This window comes from Protomyctophum bolini (assembly GCF_963924005.1).
Source record: "Protomyctophum bolini genome assembly, chromosome: 6".
In the NCBI taxonomy this organism is placed as follows: domain Eukaryota; kingdom Metazoa; phylum Chordata; class Actinopteri; order Myctophiformes; family Myctophidae; genus Protomyctophum; species Protomyctophum bolini.
Genome location: NC_137867.1, coordinates 32,423,912 through 32,443,613, shown reverse-complemented (window position 1 = coordinate 32,443,613; position 19,702 = coordinate 32,423,912). Strand labels below are relative to the sequence as shown.

General features: G+C 43.6%; 1 protein-coding gene across 2 annotated transcripts in view; it reads right to left on the bottom strand.

Annotated features, from left to right (window-relative positions):
• Nucleotides 1–19,702, bottom strand: part of igsf9b (immunoglobulin superfamily, member 9b) — a 38,943-nt gene continuing 19,241 nt past the window's right edge. The window contains exons 4-22 of one of the 2 annotated variants that reach the window (XM_080766704.1): nt 16,037–16,183; nt 15,066–15,217; nt 13,936–14,053; nt 13,084–13,225; nt 12,790–12,935; nt 11,416–11,558; nt 10,765–10,905; nt 10,252–10,371; nt 9,984–10,134; nt 9,586–9,697; nt 9,320–9,495; nt 8,973–9,211; nt 8,499–8,583; nt 8,148–8,315; nt 7,148–7,184; nt 3,543–6,968; nt 2,872–3,029; nt 1,957–2,168; nt 1–1,708 (exon numbers count right to left, since the gene is read on the bottom strand). In XM_080766704.1, coding sequence (XP_080622830.1) covers nt 1,969–2,168; nt 2,872–3,029; nt 3,543–6,968; nt 7,148–7,184; nt 8,148–8,315; nt 8,499–8,583; nt 8,973–9,211; nt 9,320–9,495; nt 9,586–9,697; nt 9,984–10,134; nt 10,252–10,371; nt 10,765–10,905; nt 11,416–11,558; nt 12,790–12,935; nt 13,084–13,225; nt 13,936–14,053; nt 15,066–15,217; nt 16,037–16,183 — 5,861 coding nt within the window. In that variant the 3' untranslated portion in view covers nt 1–1,708; nt 1,957–1,968. The remainder of the gene's footprint in view (nt 1,709–1,956; nt 2,169–2,871; nt 3,030–3,542; nt 6,969–7,147; nt 7,185–8,147; nt 8,316–8,498; nt 8,584–8,972; nt 9,212–9,319; nt 9,496–9,585; nt 9,698–9,983; nt 10,135–10,251; nt 10,372–10,764; nt 10,906–11,415; nt 11,559–12,789; nt 12,936–13,083; nt 13,226–13,935; nt 14,054–15,065; nt 15,218–16,036; nt 16,184–19,702) is intronic. The other variant, XM_080766705.1, reaches the window with a different exon arrangement.

The following is a 19,702-nucleotide window of genomic DNA, read 5'->3' as shown; positions in this document are numbered from 1 at the left end:
TTCTGAATAAATCAGTTTATTACAAACATACGTATAAAAGGACAAAAAAACAAGTGACACAATATAAAAAATTTGCAGTTTGTACAAAACATCCAAAATCATCATTAGAAATGCATACTATTACTCACTCACCATTTGAAGCTATCCAGTTGGATTATTTAAGCAGAATACAAACTCATTCTTTCCATGTAGCACTAGCAAAAGACAGATTTATTATTGATCTCTGGGTCGCTGTGAAACAGTCCACCCTTTAAAAGTACAAAATAAACGTTTTGTCATTGCGCAAGAAGTAAAAAAAAAAAAAAAAAAAAGATCAGTAGGCTAATAACGGGCATAACATCAATAACAATGAAGACTTGCAATTCAAACAGAATTGAAAGCCAGCTTAATGACATATTCACAGTGTTGTGTTCACATCAATAATGTGAAGTGTAAACATTGTTGCATATATAATCCCATTTTAATAAATACACAGAAATCCTCAAACGTGCCAGAAAATGTATCTAACCAAAGGTACAAATGAATATGAATAGAATATGTTCTTACAATAAAATAAAAATCCTGTTTTATTATAGCTTGGAAACTTAACGTGGCAATTACTAAAGTAAGGCAAAATTATAGTTTCCCCTTTTCAAGTTTTTGGGAATAAAATATACAGCCAAAGTTTTACCACTTCAGGTGGAGCAAAGTAGCATTTTCTCATATGATGAACTTATGAACATTTACTGATAATAATATACAAGGACAGGGTTCAATAATGTTAGAATACATATAAACATTTATACATAGTTTGAACATTGATTGTTTTTTAAACGGTTAACGTAACAAAGTAAAAACATTTTTTTCTATACAATTACAGTGTTTACTGGATTAATGGACTTGTGTAGAATATTACCGTACTAACTTCAGATAGTTGTCTGGATTGTTCTTCAGAAATGAAGATTGTTGTTAAAATGTGAACATAAGTACCTCAGAAACGTATTTGCTGCCATTGATACTGAAAACATGGACATGAATACAGATAGATGTTTTCACTGAGACCACAGAGCTACATACTGCACATCGTTGCTGTCAGGTGGAAGACTACCAAAACCATTCCTTTTTTTAACGTATTATTTTCACTACTTTTATGATGAAGTATGGCTTCATTTTTATCTCCAAGGTAGAAGGTTTCTATCCGACAGCAACAATATAACAACACCTCTATGTTTGACATACTTCTGTGAAAAGAACAGTGGACAATGCTAGATTTGACAGAATCACCTTAAAATACAGTTGCCATTATGGCATCGATCCTATAGCTTGAAAGTACGCCTTTGGCATACCTTTGTCATGCTTTTGTGTCCAAACACATTTTAGACAAAGGTGAGTTTGTCCTTTTGAAAAGGGGGGCCTCTGAGGGTGATTGTCAAGGCATACCACATGCCCCTAAATACAATTATATCCGTTTAATCATTTCACATAAAACTCATTTATATGCAGAATCAGTAAAATATTATCTTCAGTGAAGTCCAAAAAACATGTTATGTTTCAGTCTGTTGTAACAGATCAAATGATCAATTTAAGATTTTGTAAAAGACAACCTAAAACGACGGGTCAAAACATATAACAAAGCTCCTGTGGGGTGGACCTCTGTGTCCAGGACCGCAGCGCTGTCTTCTTCTGTGCATTTGAAATGATAACTATTTGGTTTCACTCTTAGAAATACCTGCAAAAGGACAGACAGAGAGCAGAACACCATGAGAAAACATTGCCCTGGAAGGTAGAATTATTTTTAACTGGCCAATTCTTTATCATGATTTAATCAGTTTTAACAGACAGTCAGAGTCCACTCCACATATACTGTACATTAGATGGCATGGTAGCAGGCAACCACAGTGGCAGGCAAACAGGCAAACAAGCAGGCAGACAGTGAGAGGGCGAAAAGATGAGAGGACACAGGCAGTGTAAACGGACCGAGATAAGCTGCTAGAGCAATGCAGAGCCGGTGTCAGAATCTGAATCAGGGCCAGGGGTGAAGCATGGCTCACAGGAAACAATGGATTCCTGAGCCCGCCGGTACTCTTGGTACTCCAGGCGGAGAGCGTTGAAGCGGGCCTCGCTTATGGAGCGGCTGTACTGACAACGAGGTGGGTTGGAAACTGGTGGGCTGAGTGAGGGAGGCAGGCCTGGGAACGGCAGCAGGGATATGAGATGCATGGATGGGCAAGTCATGGGTGAAGTTCACAACAACCACAACACAAGGGCACAAGATGAACACATGCAACGCCAGGAGGTACAGTATACACAAGTAGGGCCGGGTAATATAGAAAGATGTTTGTCGTTCATCATCGCTTCAGTGTGATTGTATCCATGGTTATTATAGATAAAGTCATACTTTATACTAAAGTAGAAATAGTTAAGTGAACCGAGTTAGCCAAGTTGGTCAACTGACATTATAGAGAATGTCTTTAGTTTTTGCCCTAGTCAATATAAGCCTAATATTTTTAGGTGCATATTAAATTCCAATGTTTGGTGCCATATTTAAAACAAAATAAGAAAAACTATCAAAATAAACTAATTACAACTAAAATGTAATTAAAATGTAATAAAAACTAACGAAGAATGCAAAATTATAATAACCATGATTATATCAAGTTTATTTTAGTTTTAGTTTTTATTAACAATCTGTTTCTGAAATGTCCGTTTAAAATGACTTCATGAATTCATTACAATTATCATTACCATGAGGTCCAATATGATGACGGTGATCCATCCATTGTAATATACTAAATGTATTTCCATATCTCCCAGCCCTACAAACAAATTAAATGCAACACCATACACACAAGGCACATACAAAATGAGTAGGTCAAAAATAATAAGTCTCACCTTTCTTCTGCCGGTCCTGGAGGCCACCAGTAGAGTGAGCATGATCATATCTATGCTCCCCCCAGCCCTTCCCTAGCTTCATGGCCTCCAGGACGTCCGCGTCCACACAGACATCAGCAGAGTCCCATTCATAACTCTCATCTACTGATGTGTTCCTTCTAATGACAGATACACAGAACAAGTCAGAAAACAGCAATCAATGACAGTAAAAACAAAATCACACCTGTGTGAAGCGCTCTTATCATCGTACATCATCTTGGCGTAAAATAGACACTATGCCTAATTACTCAGACACTATGACGTAAGATTCTCCATTCATTGTCAATGGGAATTTAATATTGGTGTAGGACAAAAGTAGACACTAAGCCGATTTGCTCAGACACTATGATGTGATTGTCAATGGGAATTGAATGTTTGTATAGGACAAATATAGCCGAATTGCTCAGACACTATGACGTAAAGTTCTCCATTCAGTGTCAATGGGAATTTAATGTTTGTGTAGGACGGAAATCTACACTAATAGCTGAATATAGGAGGGGCTAGCACCCTTCAAAAATAAATAATTATGTATAATCGGTGACTTATTAACATCGACAACATCCAAAACCCCTTCTTCCAAGAAGACACCGCTGCATGAATGTTGCCATTGGCCGGGTGTGGTGGCGTTTCACCTTTTTGCTCTCCTCTCACGTAGTTCCATCTCAGCTCTGTATCTCTCACTCTCTTCTGTGGTTTCTGGCGAGCTGAGCAGGGTGGGCGTGATAGACAGAGACTGACGGAGGAGACCAACACTCCCCCTACCACTGCTTTGGCTAGCGTAACTAGCCCTTCCACACTCTCTGTCTCTGCTCTCCCGGAACTCAGTCTCTCCATCTCTCCCAAACATCCGCTCTGCCTCTCTGTGGCCCTCTACCTCCCTCGGAGGGAAGGGACCATGGTAAGGCGAGGGCCAGCTGTTGCCCCTGGGAAGGTAGGACCTGGGGGGGACCCTCCTGGGGTCCATGGGTCTTCCACCGTCCCCTCTAGAGCCTGGCCTGGGGGGGTACTGAGGTACAGGAATCTCCATGGGTCTTCCACCGTCCCCTCTAGAGCCTGGCCTGGGGGGGTACTGAGGTACAGGAATGGAGGAGGGCACGGGGACGTATTGATACTGAACAGACCTCAGGGGTTCTTGATATGCGGCAGGCCACCTGGGAGCCTCGGGGAAAATAGTAACCTGACGTCGTGGATCACAGGGTTCTGGCCTACTGGAGGTTGCCATCTGTCTGGGTGGGTACATAGGAGTGAGGTAGGTAGGGCTGGCTAAGGATCTTTGTGAATAATGAGTCCTATCTAAACTTCCAATGCTGGGTCGTCTAAATGGGGCATATTCCCTCCAGGAGGGGCCTGGCCTGGGAAAGGAGGATGGTGTGCGGCCCAAACTATATGACTTGACCCTGACATCTGGGTTTGGGAACGCATCCCAGTAACATTTATCTGAGATGTAAGTCCTTGGACTCTCAAAGTGTTCCCATTTCTGTGAGCCTAGGCTGATGGATTTCTTTAGGAAAGGACGAGGCTGCCCCATACCTGAGAGGGTTCTACATGGACCTATGCTTAAAGTTTTCTTTAGGAAGGGAACAGGGGCTTGATATATTCGTGATGCTATTTTATTGGTTCTGCTGCCCTGAGAAAAGAGTCTTTGGGATTGCTCTGTGATGGATTCACAGCTTTCTAGAAAACTCGGAGAGTGTTTTGAGGCAAAATCTTCCACACCTTTAGTTGCACTAAACAATGTGTGTGCTGAACTAGAGCCAAGTCTGGACTGAGGCCTGTCTGGACCTCTAGGAAGATGTGATTTCTGATAATAAAGTTGCTTGCTAGATTGTTCTGGACCCGGGGATTGTGGTTTTCCTTCATCTGGGAATCTTACTTTGAGCATTGAATCCCTAGCCTCCTTTTGAATGGACTGCCTGTAGCCTGATTTAAAACTAGCATCTAAACTTCTTCTTCTAGCTTCTACTGGATCAACAGAGTGGGTTCTCTCAAATGAAACCACCTTTTGGCTTGAATGAGGTTCTTGGACGTGAGCCTCCCAGTTTCTGGGAACTACATCTGGCTTGGCTACTACAGGTTTTTCTGGCTTTACTCCTGGACTATGGCCACTAGTGTCCGAGAGTTCATCTTCTTCAGCCTCATCCACAGGCTCATCAACACTCATCTCAATGAAACCAGGGAGGCTGAGATATTCCAGAATTGCACTGGTCTGCACTGGAGACATTTGGGGAGATGGGGCTGTTGGCGTGGCTTTGAAGGAGTCTGTCATTCTAACAGAGAATTGAGACTGGTCACTCTCACATTCCTCTACAAGAGTCAAAGGAGAGATGGTACTGGGACTGTCAGAATAAAGCCACCTATCACTCCTCCTGGAGCGAGACCTCACACCGTCTCTCTCCTGCTCTGCGTAAAACCCTGAACTCCTGCGGTCATCCGTGTGTTGGCCGCCTCTGTCTTTGGGCTTCACAACCCCTTCATTATGTTCATAGGGTAAGGTAGAATAACTTGTGGGACTAGGATACCGTGTATCCCTATAGGATGCCCCAGTTCTCTCAGGCTGACAGTATGATCCAGCATCAGTGTAAGGCCGAGCTCGACTTTCTGGCCTTTCACTGTCTGCTGAAACAGTGCTGACAGTAGGGTCCCAATGTTGAGTACCATAGGCGTATGACAACCTGGGCTTTAATGCACCTTCATAATGATGTGTCCTCTCCCTCCAGACTTCCTCAGTCATGGACCTCCTGCGACATGATTCTGGGACTCCAGGGCTCATTGACCTAGCTCTGCTGGGAGTTCCAAGACAAATAAGGGGACTTTGTGAGGCAACACTGGGAGAGAGCATGGGGAGGGATGTGTTCTGAGTGACTGGTGATTGTGAGGAGTCAACTTGTAGAGAGTACTCTGAAGTTTCTCTGATACCTCGGGAGTGAGGATGTTGTGGCCTGGGTGTGGGGGTATTCTGTGAGCTCTGTACCGGAACAAGGCTGGTGGCAGAGGTAACAGGGCTAATGTCCCACGGTATATGAGTGGCGGGCAGCTGGTCCATGGGACTGCTGGTGTTACCAAAGTAGCAGGCTTTCCTATAATCAGCCACCCGGCTTGTCTGTTTCTGTCTGTAGGTAACACCCTGTGGTTTCCATATAGTAGGCTCCTCTTCTGATTCGGCTTCATCCCTGCGAGGACTTTCTGTCTCGGGGGCTCTTGTTCTCCTGCTGACGGTATAGCTCTCCAGCTCCCGCTCCATCTTTTCTCTCTCTCTGGCCAGTTGAAGACACTTGCTAATACTGTCCTTCTCTAGTTCACTGTCAAGTTGGGACACTAGGGTGCTTTCATTGGTAAGCGGACTCTCTCTTTCCATTGGCTGGTAGCCCAGAAGCCTGTTTTTCCTGCCTAGACCAGGGAAGAGGTCTTCGCCGCGGCCCGGTATACGGTGCCTCCTCAGGGATCCGACAGGTTTTTTCTCACTGCTATCTGAGTAGAAGGTAGCTCTCTCCAGCAGGGCCTCGGAGCCCTGCTCATCGTCAGAGTAAAAACAGCCATGGCGGGAAAGGTGTCTTGTCATGGTCATAACTCCCCCAGGGGAGGATGGGTGCCTGCTCAGCCCTGCGACATCCACAGTGAGGGGTGAATCTTTCCTCTCGTCCCTCTCAGAGCTTAAGGTGCTAGATTTCGGAGAGTCTCTGAATGATGTCCGGTTGCTGCCTGTGCCACTCCCCCCACCGTTACTTGGCAGAATGTCCTTCAAGTTTGCCTTGTCGAAAGGGCTGGAATGCTCCTGCAGGGGTTGAACAATGAAGCGTCCATCTGGGCCTCTGGAGATGGACTCCAGGGCTGTTGGAGAGGGAGCCTGAGAACCCAGGTGGCTCTCAAAGAGGGTGTAATGGGGTGGAGGGGAGGAGTTGGACAGTAGCTGTTTCCGCTGATCCTGGTATTCTCCACGGCTGCCTTTGTCAAAGGAGGAGCGATCTGACTGGGAGGAAGAGTTGTTGGGGAAAAAGGGAAGTGGAGGGCATAGCTTGAGCTTTAGGACGCTGTCGGGGCTCCGAGGAGGTGGACGACTTCTGCGGATACAAAGGATTCCAGAGTTAACATTTACTCGAAAGAACTAAGAAAAGGGCATTGCAGAATCTATCTTTTAATTACAATGACTGCACTTGTGAATAACAGATACAGGACAGGAATAATGCAGTCAGAGGAATGGAAATGTATTGGAAAGCTACCGCTGAGGATGGATACTTACTCTGCAGACGGACTCTTCTGGAAGGCAGAGGGGAGATCTAAGAAGGTCAAATAAAGGAGGATTATTGATTGCCAGCCTATCTGTTCAATTAGGTACAGTACAGTACCGTACAGGTAAATAAATATATAAAATGGGCTATAGCCTATATCGTACGGCATACTATAGCGCGCCGTTTTTCCTCATTTTTGATGATTTGACAAAAATGAAAAAATTAAAAAAACGATGGGTTATAGCCCATGTTTTTTTAAATTTTGAAAAAAAAAGTTAGCCTCGTTTCTCATCATTTTGGACCATGGGCTATAGCCCATATCGTACGGCATACTATAGCACGCCGTTTTTCATCATTTTTGAGGATTTGAAAAATAATTTAAAAATTAAAAAAAACGAAAATATGTTGCCTGGGGCCTCAAAAGGCCTAGAACCGGCACTGTATAAAGATAAGATTTATTTAGAAAGATAAATAAATAAAACAATGATCCTGTAACAGCAATACAGCATAGGGCTAAACTTTGACTTTGCACTGTGACCTTAAAGGAAAAACGGTCTTGTACGGTCTTGACTCCAGCTCTAACTCTGGATTCAGTCTACCACTTGGCTATCAGATTTATTACAGGAGCTAAATAGGACACTGTATGCATTTTTAAATCAGTCATTGGAAAACATCCTTTGCATTTGTCTGAGATGTTGTCTTTGAACAAATGGGAGCTGTACTATAGCTCTAATGACTTGCTTTCACTTAAAATTCCTAGGGCTCACGGTCACACTGAGATTGTCAAACCTTCCTTTTCTTTTAATGCCCCTAACTCTGGAAAGCCTTTCAATGCATTTAGTTTCCATGCCATCTTTTTCCCCAGTTTGCTCGTTATTTTAATTGTTTGCTTGCGTCATTGAAAACGTCAGTGTCTCTTGAGCAAAATAAAGGTTTTATAAGAAACTTCGGATTTGATACAAATTAACCCCCAACTCCCCCCCCCCCCCCACTCTCACTATTACACATTACCTCTTCTCTTTCTACGCCGACGCTGTCTCCGGCGGCTCATGAAACATGCTGTCACCAAGGACAGGATGATGGCCACAAACAGAAAGCACACCCCGCCCAACACACCAGCCAGCAAGGGCTGAGGAACAAACGCCAAGAAGCTTGACCGAAGTGGGTACATCTCCATCCCTGTAATTAGATCAGACATGGAGTTAATAATAGTGGTCCGCAAATCCCAATGCCGCTGGAAACTGACAGATCAACAGACAAGATCCAGTTCCACACAAATGTGCCTCTATAATTATAATTAAACCTAAGTATAGTGAATGTGTAGTGTATACAGTGTGATGATAGAACTAAGCAGAGACATACCTGCAGTGGACACGTTGACAGACTCGCTGGGCTCACTAAGCAACTTGTTACTGCAAGACATCAGCCTCAGATCATAGCTGGAGTCCTGACACAAACAAACACAAATACAATAGGTATACAAAGTGTTCATTTATCCATTTGTAACTCAGGAGTGTACAAATATAAGAAAATGGACCCTTCGTGTCCCATTTGGTTTCATTTGTACACTCTTTGTGTAGAATGAATACTTTTACTTTGTTTTGAGTCTTCTTGGGAGGTGCAAAATCCCAAACACAACCTGCCACCTCAGCTGTGGTGTCTCTCAATGATCCATCCCCAGCCCCACTTTTATTTTCAATGCACTCTTGCTAGTTGAGTATAGTTGTTTTGTGTTGTTTTATACAGTAGGCACATTTATGTACTGTAGCACCTTGAGATTTGATTCAAATGCCTGTGCATTACAAATAAAATGTATTACCATTGTAATATCCTCACCCTCAGCAATCCTTGTACTAGCACCTCACTGTGGTTGGCACTGATATCACTGCTGAGAATGAGCCATTGGCCGAGGTCTCTGCGGGCCTGCAGTACATAGCCTGTCAGTGGAGAGGATGGGGACTCAGGGGAAGACCACCGCAGGAGAACCCCTTGGCTGGTCCGATTGGCTGAGAGCAGTGTAGGAGGGTCCAGGATTGGGGGAATGGTTACCACTGTGGGTGCTTCTGTTGGAATGGCTGGAGACAGATACACATAACATAGCTTAGACTTTGTCCGCACACAGAGTTTAACACAGAAATGTGTAGTGGATTTGCATTTTAACAAACATTTGAGAATCGACTGACCTTGAGTTCGAACAGAAACAATTTCACTGAAGGGTCCAGAGCCTAGTTTGTTCTGCGGTAGAACGCTGAACTGGTAGCTGGTGCCAGACACTAGCCCAGTCACCAGCAGGTTGTTTTTAGACGTGGACACTGGCAAAGATGCCCACTCATGTCTCCCTCTGGATGCCTGCTTGACCCTGAATGGAAGAACAAATATTTTTTTATTTAGAAATAGCCATGATGATGGATCAAATATTCTGTATTATTATATTAATATATATTCGCACCAGACAGTGAACTTCTGGGCGTATCCACCATCAAAAGCAGGCACCCAGGACACATTCGCCTGGTTCAACTCTGAACTGACAAACACTGAGGACACAGTGTGAGGACTGGTCCCTGAGGAAACAACACACAACACTGTTAGTCTGTGTGTACAATACATTTAGCATACATGACTTGCTTTCCTGCCCGTTACGGTCAAGTATCGAATGACACGTGTCACTACATGTCTCACAATAAGCTGAGTTTTGAGCATTCATACTGTCTGCGACTCGCTCGACAGTGTTTCTTTTTAATGCCACTTTTATTGTGTGACGCATCGTTCGACACTTGTCCCACAAAGCATAAATTGACCATTACTGTGCAATATCAGACTGTGCAGAAATATGGTTGGCCAGCTCACCTAGCACCATGACCACTGTGCTTGCACTGACAGCTGCAACACGATTGGTGGCCAGGCATTCCCAGCCACCTTGGTGGTCTTTACTGAGTGGCTGGAGCAGGAGGGAGCCATTAGCGAAGACAGTGTATGGTGAACGAGGAGTGGCGCCGATCTATAAGTCAGACAACAAGAATTAGCAGAAAGACAGATATCATGGCTATTCATCATTATACAGATGAGCGCCTGTGATGAATTCAGCAGTGTCTGAGACGATCGTCTTCTCCTCTACCTTGCTCCAAGTTATGTTTGGGGCGGGATCTCCGCCGTTAGCTTCACAGGGGATAATCAGTGATCTGCCCACATCCTGTAGATACTCAGCATGAGGGAGCTCTCGGAATGAGGGAGGGTCCTGAAAGTCAAAGAAATGTTTCAATCCTCGTATGCCAGTCGTTCCCAAACATTTTGGCCCGTGACCCAAAACAGAAATTAGACATTCTCCCGGGACCCAAACGAGTGAAAATAGCACATCTACAAGCTTGTAGATCTGCTATTTTCACTGCTACTTAAATAATTATTCCAATTTATGGAATTTCTTAGATTTTTATTTTATTTGTTCATGAAGTTACTGAAAAAACAAACAAACAAAAACATCGAATTTTGTTTTTAATTCATGAAAAGTTTAGCTTTCTTGGGAATGTTTTTTTTACCCACAAATGGGTCCCAACCCAGTGTTTGGGAACCAGTGCTGTATGCATGGTAAGGGTTGACATGGATGAGGTCAGGATGGCTGGCCTTACAGTACCTTCAGAATGACCTGGGTTGGTTCAGACTGGCCCATGGTTCCATAACTGTTATATGCGGTACAGGTGTACATTCCCACAGCGTTGTCATTGGCTGTAGCTATGGAAACGGATCCATCAGAGCTCAACATCCATCCTGGGAACTGGACGGGATAAAAACAAAGAAGAGAGATTACATTAGAGATCCACAGAAATCTGTTCAGCTCTGATAGTGGTTCTCAATGTGGGGTCCCAAGGGCCCTTAGAGGGTCCCCAACAAAACTGGTTAACAATAACATAGCACCAAATCAGTTTAAATAGTTTAAACCTACACATAGGCTATTTGAAAATGGCTAGTAGCAAAATATTTTGAAAAGAGATTTGGCACCAGATGTTTTCAGATGTGGGTCCACAGACAAATACAATTTGGGGGCTCTTGACATGAGAGAAAGGAGGTCACTGTCTTCACTTATGTAACAGTACAGTTTATTCGGCTACTGTGAAGACAGTGTGCGGGACCTCCTTTCTTTCATTATTCACACTGGTTGCCTGCTCCGACGCACCTGTCCCTGTAGGTGTGCAAAAGGACTATTCTCTACAAAGGTTGGGGTCCTTGACATGAAAAGGTTTGAGAACCACAGAGCTATGAGACCGTTTGGGTTTCAATAACTTACATTGTTGAGGTTCAGATGGTTGCCATCTTTGGTCCAGTTCACATAAAGAACAGGAGGATCTGCCTGGACTGGACAGACAATGATCCCCTCCATGCCTGCAGGTAAATAAGTCTCCCGGGGCATTCGGCACACTCGTGCAGGATCTAAAACAAAACCAGAGTAGTTGGAACAAGTTGAATCGGCGATTCCCAACCTGTTAAAACCTTAAATAACACATTCTGGACGGGAACCCCTTTTGGTGTTTTAAGCATTATGTTATGTATACTTTAGCTATTGAAAAATAGCAGATCTATACTTTAGCTATTGAAAAATAGCAACTCTACAAGCTCATAGCACGGCACCGAGTGCCGCGCTACGAGCTTACCTGGAACAACATATTTTCAAATACAGATAATTCTAGGGGTCCTTGACATGAAAAAGGTTGAGCACCACTGACATAGAAACATAGGTTTTTCTGAAAACCTTTTGGATTCAGAAGATTTTTTTTTAGAATGGGATAAAAGAGAATATGCATTTAAAATCTTGAACATTTTGTTTTCATGTTTTCAATGTTTTCAAAGTGACAGCACGGTGTGTCACAGTGACACCGATAAATAGGGATTTGAAGTATACTACATGAGTTCCACTGATCCAAGCTGGAACACGATCAATTGATTTATCAATGAAATAAACATGCACTGTGATGAATCCCAAATGCATCGGATGGGAGCAGGCGTAACCGTGCCTGTACCTGAGCGAGAGACACTGGCAGAGGTGTCTGTCTGTACCCCCTGAACAGAATGACAATTTCCCACACATGCACAGACCCCTCTCATGGCCCCCAGACCCTCCCAAATCACCATTGCCAGTGACTGTGGAAATACCTGTAGGTGTAAGTCACAGTGTGCTTGTAATGTAAACCTCCCGACAGACTGGTATAATATTTTTTTTTTGTCTTTTTCAGTTTCATGTTGAAATCTAAGGAGAGGTGTTGTATATGCTCATGCTATATATGGTCATGCCATATTATTAGTCCATCAGTAGATGGAGCTGTGGTTACAGTTTTCCTATGGTCACAGGTTAAAAGGGTTCATTTCCTCTTTTGTGGCAGATAGAGAAATGTAGCCATGTTGATGAATCCTACAGTGTTCTGTATGTTCTTCTGCAAATCTTGAGATAAAGTATGAGACTGAGTATATGTGCCTTTCTTGACCTGAAGCTACCACACAGTCCACTCGTCTGACCTGATTCTGATCTGATTGTTAAGTGATGGGTGTCACGCGATGGGTGGGCCACAGGCGCTTTTGAGTGGGACCTGATCCAGAAAAGGTAGGGAACCACTGAGTTAAATATAACAGTGTGAAAATGACATTGTTCTTCAAAGAAAGCCCTTACGTTTTACTTTTAGTTGGGCAGAAGCAGAGGGTGGGGTCAATATCCCATTGGTTGGCATACAGGTGTAAATTCCAGTATCTTCCGGCTTGAGATCAGGGATAAGTAAAGTACCATCTACCAAGATCTTCACACGGGATTGTAGAGACCTATAGAGGGGGGGAAAGACACAAAATGCAATATGCTTTACAACTTACATTCCCTGCGAAACACGCTAAATCCGCCTTTTGTGTTATGTTTAATTCGCTGTTTTTTGATCACTTTTAAGACATACATGTTTTCCATCATCCTGCTTACTTTATATGATAAACATTCTGTCCTTGTTTCAACCATTCGTAGGTCATGTTGGAGGGGTAAGCATCGGCTTGGCACTGCAGAACAGCATCCTGGGACATGTTTAGGACAGTGTCCCCTGGGGAGATGATGATGATCGGAGGACCTATTTGACAAGTTGGGAGAGAAGAATGTAAGTTTTCCTGAAGATGGTATACATATTATGCCTCTATATAGGCTATCTTTTAACAACACTGATTCATATAATGTCAATGATCCAGTCAAGAGCTATAGACAGGGGGCAGAACACAGACGTCTTTACTTTCACAGCTCATCTGAAACGTATCTTTCTAGTCTGAGACAGACGTGTACTTGAGATCACGTGATCAAGCACTGCAGCTCACTGCTCTATTGACTCAAATGACACACACAGCTGATGTCGGTCAAAGTGTATTAGCCCCATGAATGCATAGTGACACACGCACGCACACACACACACACACACACACACACACACACACACGTCTTTTGTTATGTGGGGATCAATGTTGTGACTGTTGTGGCACAGACAGAGGGTCAACTGTAGGTGGCAGTATAGACTAAAGTGAGTCAGACTGTCAAATAGATGTCACACACAATAAAGATTATATTATTTATTTCACAGTAATGCAAGTTAGGAAGAAGGACAGTGGATGACGAGACTATGAAATGTAATCTGACACATCATAGATTGGTAAATCTATGTGATGGGTGGTGTAAGCCTCAAACTACGTCAAGGACTGCTTTTCACCCCCTACTGCTCAGGTGCACCTGTATGACAGTTGGGTGAACTAAGTAGGGGATTCTACCTCTCCCACATAGTTGAAAGGCACTGACCTTTGACCCGTAGTGTTGTTGAATGGGTCAGGTTCCCCTCTGAGTTGGACACGTGACATTTGTACACCCCTGAGATATCTCTTGTGACTGTGGCCAAAGACACGGTACCATTGAGCAACTAGAAGAGGGGGAGAAAAGTAGAGAAAGATGACAGTGTGAAGAAAAATGAAGCCATCAATCACTTCCTCGTATGACGTGTAAGAAATAGCGGAAATGGGTGTTCTAAAAGATCACAGCGTGTCGCGATGCTACATGTACGTGAGCTTGTAGTAAGCATGGGGAACTCTTAAAAAGAATTGGGATTGCAAGACAGAACAATAAAATAATATATTGCATTCTTCAGCATACACCTGGTTCTAGGGGTTCAGTTTCTTTTGTTTATATATTCCACAGGCTTTGGTTGTGGTTTCCAGTGATACATCTAGGTGTAACTGGGAGAAGGATTGTTTGGGGCTTAATTATGGATAATATCCATTCCAGTTCTATAAATAATAGACACACTAGTGCAGTAGTGCAGGTTCTGCTCAGAGCCAAATCATCTTTGGTCCCTTATTGTTGATTAAATATCAAAGGCCTTGAATAAAATAATAAATATTGACCCAGATCCACGACTGGCTTGGATCAGTGGCATTTAATCCCTCTATTAATTCATTTGAGGGTCAACCATCTCCTTGTGCACATTGTTGGCCACACGTTTAATCTTGCAACAATGGAAATCAGAAGCTAGCCCTCTGTTCCAGCAGTGGCTTAGAGACTTGGGCAATGTGCTGTTACACATTACATTCAACCCAAAAAAACGATCTTCCTGAAAATCTGTCAGCCTCTGTTGGATATGTGGTCGGCCTCCTGTGATGGAGCCCGTGCTCGAGGTGGCTTCTCAGCTTGTGAACAGTATGTGTTAAGCATTCTCTCTTTCTCTGTGTATTTTCAGATCTCATCTGATACTCTTTTTGCTGGTGTTTTGTTTTTATTTAGTTCTTAGTTGTTGTTTTTTGTTCTTTCCTGATTCTCCCTTTTGTCTTCTTTTCTTCCATTCTTTTCCACTTTCTGCCCTCCTTCATTCATTCATACAGTCCTCCAATATATATATAGTAGTAAGTACAGGCCATCTGACTGTTTAGCTGCCGTACCTTTATATTTTCATGATTCTCAAGTGGGTTCTGGTCTTTATGCCAGACAACAGTTGGTCTTGGGTTGCCATGGGCTCCACAGCTGAGAGTCACAGAGTCTCCAAGCAGAACTTCCACAAAGGTCGGCGGCGTCTTGATGAACACAGGTGGCGCTAGAACAGTGGAAGCGGTGGAAACGACACTTTAGTTTCAAAGACGCTTCTGTCTAAAAGGACAATACCAGGCACTGAATTGTATTTAAATAGAACATAGCATTTTGCCTCAGAGACTCTATAAGTCTCACTTTGTAATAACCCCGTTCTTTCCCGAAGTAATGTACTGTAACGCAATACTATTTATAGTATTATTTCCTGCAGAGGACTTAAGGCTAATTGGGTGATTATCTATAATCTGATGCAACACAGGTAGGGCATTCGCCCTTTCTAGGGCAATTAGCCCAAAACCCTTACATGACTCCCACTGGAGCATCGTGTGTGTGTGTGTGTGTGTGTGTGTGTGTGTGTGTGTGTGTGTGTGTGTGTGTGTGTGTGTGTGTGTGTGTGTGTGTGTGTGTGTGTGTGTGAGAAAGAGATACGTTGGCATATTATAAAGAGAATGGAGCACTGGGAATTTTGAGTGACTAGACTTTAATCCTTTGCCTTAACAAGGTAGCAAATCACAAGCAGTATTACAAACTTTGTCAGATTAGCCATGGACCAAAACACAGACGGACGGACGGACGGACGGACAGACAGACAGACAGACAGATGGACAGACATACATACAGACAGACAGACAGACAGGCCCCCAACACGCAACACCTCGTGGTACACTGCCCAGGAATTGCAACGTCATAGGGCCCTTCCGCTTTCTGGCCGCATGCTGCCGTGGCAATTATAAATAAAGTGACGGTGCCAGTGTGCCACCTGTAGAGCAGGAAAAGGAACAGCGACTGTCCCCCCCCACCCAGCAGGAACCCCACGGTGCTGCACCTGTGATGGAGAGGAAGGTCCACGTGCCATTGCGGAACTCGTCTTTTTTACTCTCCAGGAGCAGGATTCTGCATTCAAACCAGCCCTCGTCCTGCAGGGTCAGCTGATCCACGCGCAGAGAGGCACCCTGGGACAGAGACACGCGGCCTGGTGGAGAGGTGAAGAGAGAGACAGAGAGAGCTCAGGGTCAGCAGCACACACACACACACACACACACACACAGCCAGACAGACGGGCAGAGTCAGCACATGCAGGCAGAAGGCTTACCATGCTGAGGACACAGGCATCCACAGTGTCGCACAAAGGCCACAGTCAAAGTCAAACCTCACAGCTGGCCTTTATCGCAAGCACACAGCCCCATGTTCCATCCATGGGCGTATGCTGCGGCAATGCTAGTAGCAAATATTCGACCACATATCGCATTAACGCTGCACGGAGAAGAGTTGAGCACTAGTTTGGTCTTTTGCAGAACGTTATCGCGTGTGGAACGTGGCAATTAAAGTATGCAATTAAAAAGGATGAGAAGCCAGTGACCTTGGGTTGGAAGAGTACAAACATCAATCAGTCATGGCGGCGGTAATGATGTGCAAGATGACAGCTGAAGAACATGCCCTATAATTAAGTACATTTACTTAAGTACTGTACTGTACTACAATTTTGAAGTATTTGTACTTTACTTGAGTATTACCAATTTCCAACACTTTTACTTCTGCTCCGCTACGTCTCGGATCCAAATATTGTACTTTTACTCCACTACATTTATTTTAAAATGTAGTTACTAGTTACTGTGTAGATTTGGATTATTATTTCAAAACATACATACTTCCGTCCTATACACATTTCACTTACTTTCTACTTTCTACTTTTGGTACTTTTAGTACATTTTGGTACCAATACTTTTGGTACTTTTAGTACATTTTGGTTGCCGGACTTTTACTTGTTACGGAGTATTTCTATATTATAAGTAACACAATTGAGTACTTTTATCACCACTGTCAATTTCAGGCTGTCAGTTGTTTACAGCGCAGACGTAACAGCTGCAGGAACGCCATAGGAATGCTTGGGGAAAACTTTGTAGCGACTAAAAAAAACGTTGTTGTGTGATAGCTTTTATGTATGCGTATTTCTGAAAAGTCTTCACCTAAAGATGCATTCCTGTGGGAAAAAGGAGAGATGCGTCACGGAACGAGCCATCTGTTTTTGTTTATCAGAGGACAGTTGGCAAAGACAATCACAGTGGCACCTGGCAGATACGCAGTATGGTTTATAAACACATGTACACACACACACACACACACACACACACACACACACACACACACACACACACACACACACAAGCAAACTAAAAACAGTAGTCATACTTCAGTCGTACGACAGTGTCGCTTGCCTTGCCGGAAATAACCGATTTTTCACTTGAAAAAGTGTTATTGTTGTTGAGCGACACCGTCGGTGAAGTACTGTATGAATTAGTCTTTATACCGCACCCTCTCCTCACCCTCTTTGTATACTTCTTACAACTCCTTGTCAGGCTTTGAAACTTGATCTGTTGGTTGCCTGGTGACTGCAGCCTGGTTTTCAGGGCACTGGAGTTACCAACCCACCCCCACCACCACCACCACCCCTTCCTTTTATTCACTTTCTCAATGAACTCTTTTTCCTACTTCAATCTCCAGCTTTGACATCATAGAGGATGCAGAAGGTGAAACTCACGCCCCAGTTTGAAAGAAAACAAAGTCACCACAGGGAAGTTTCAGGTGTGCCATCAATGGCATATAGGTTTTATATATACCGATACTCTTTTGTAAAAATTGGTAAATAATTTGTAAATGTTTCTAAATGCATCAGCTATTCATGGTAATGCACCAACCGTACAGATAAAAATCACACCTGTGTGAAGTGAGGGGTGCTCTTATCATCATACGTCATCATACATCTCATTCTGTCCAATCACAATTTGCGTTCTCACTTTCGTCTCCAATGTTTGTGTTCACACACTTTTGTCTTCAATGTTTGTGTTTACACAAACCCTCAAAGCTGGACATAGGAGGGGCTAGCGCCCCTCAAAAACATAAATAAAACTAATTCTGAATCGGATCTATTTCTATTTCTTACTGATTGCTGCTAACACATAGCATAGCCATAGAGGTTGTGGGAGGTCACTGATGGTAGTGAGGAGCCAGAACATTCCGTTTCCGTTGGATTCAAAGTATGGAAAAATATTTTGAGACATATTTTTAAAACCATGATGTGGGAAATTGTATTCTGATGACTGAATCTTTTCACGGTGCATCCTGCACCGTGAAAGTTCAGCACCTGAACGACAAATGACAGAATGACAAATTAACTGAACCCTCCTCAACTCAACCTTTGAACTTAAGCTGCAACAATATCACAGGAAGCACAATAGCGTCTGGGTTTTATACGCCGGGCCGTACGACAAAGTATTCAGGCCTGAGCCTCAAGAGGTATGAGACTGGGTGAAAACACCACACTGTGGTTAGAGAAGCAACAACAATGGCTAACAATTAACCCTGCATTCCTGGCTGGGCCTGTTGCTGTGCTTAATAGATGGGTTTAATGATTGACTGGCCTCAACGAGTCAACGCCTGACCCAGCCTTTGATGGGCGGTGTTCAGTTTGAGCTTCCATAAAAAAGAGAGTGCATGATTCCAGGTCAGCATCATTTAAACAACTGGGCAGGGCACCGATAGAGGAAACGTGCACGCTGATGATAACAGGTGTGGAGAAAACTTCAGGAATTTGCTCTTATCTCTGTAGAGGCTTATGAGGGCTCCTCCTTGAGCTTTCAGGTCATTTCCTACACTCCTGAGTGGTCATTTAACTGATTGCATCAAAGTTTACCCATGCGTAAAAACTGACCTTTATACCCTAACCCTATAAGGACTTCACGTTGTATGCAGCATGTTGCGAAAATTGTGATTATATTGTGCAGCTTTCAATTTGGCATCCCTATTTTTGGCATGTCATTATAGACGAACATCCTTCAAACAAATTCAGAACATTTTCAAAACATTTCAAATGATGTTAACATTTCCAAAAATAGAGGAAATAGCTGATCTACAAGCTCACAATGTGTCACAACGCGATGCGTTGTGAGCTTGTAGGTCAGCTATTTTTTGTTATTTGTCGTAGGACAAAGTATATAGGGCTTAAGTGTTAACCACGCTGAGGGCAAAGGAGAAAAACACTTTCACGTGCTGCACCACCACACACACCCACTCCCACACTCTCTCTCTCTCTCTCATCTCTCTCACACACACACACACACACACACACACACACACACACACACACACACACACACACACACACACACACACACACACCTAATCATCATGTGGCTATACGTTAAGCTCATTATGGCTGACGGCACCTGTTGGATTGGACTGATTCCAAGAATCAAACATGACCAGTGCCTAGTTGTGGGTCCAGAAGCACGTGGTTGTGACTGCAAACATGTTGATTTTCAAAATCCGGCGAGTGGCCCCGCCCCCTTAGCTCTCCACGGGGGAATTCAAGTTTCATCATCAAACTCTTAACCCTTTCCCTCTGCCTCCCTCCTGTCTATCACTACAAAGAGAACACCCCCCCTCTCGCACACACACACACACACGCACACACACACGTGCGCACGCACACACA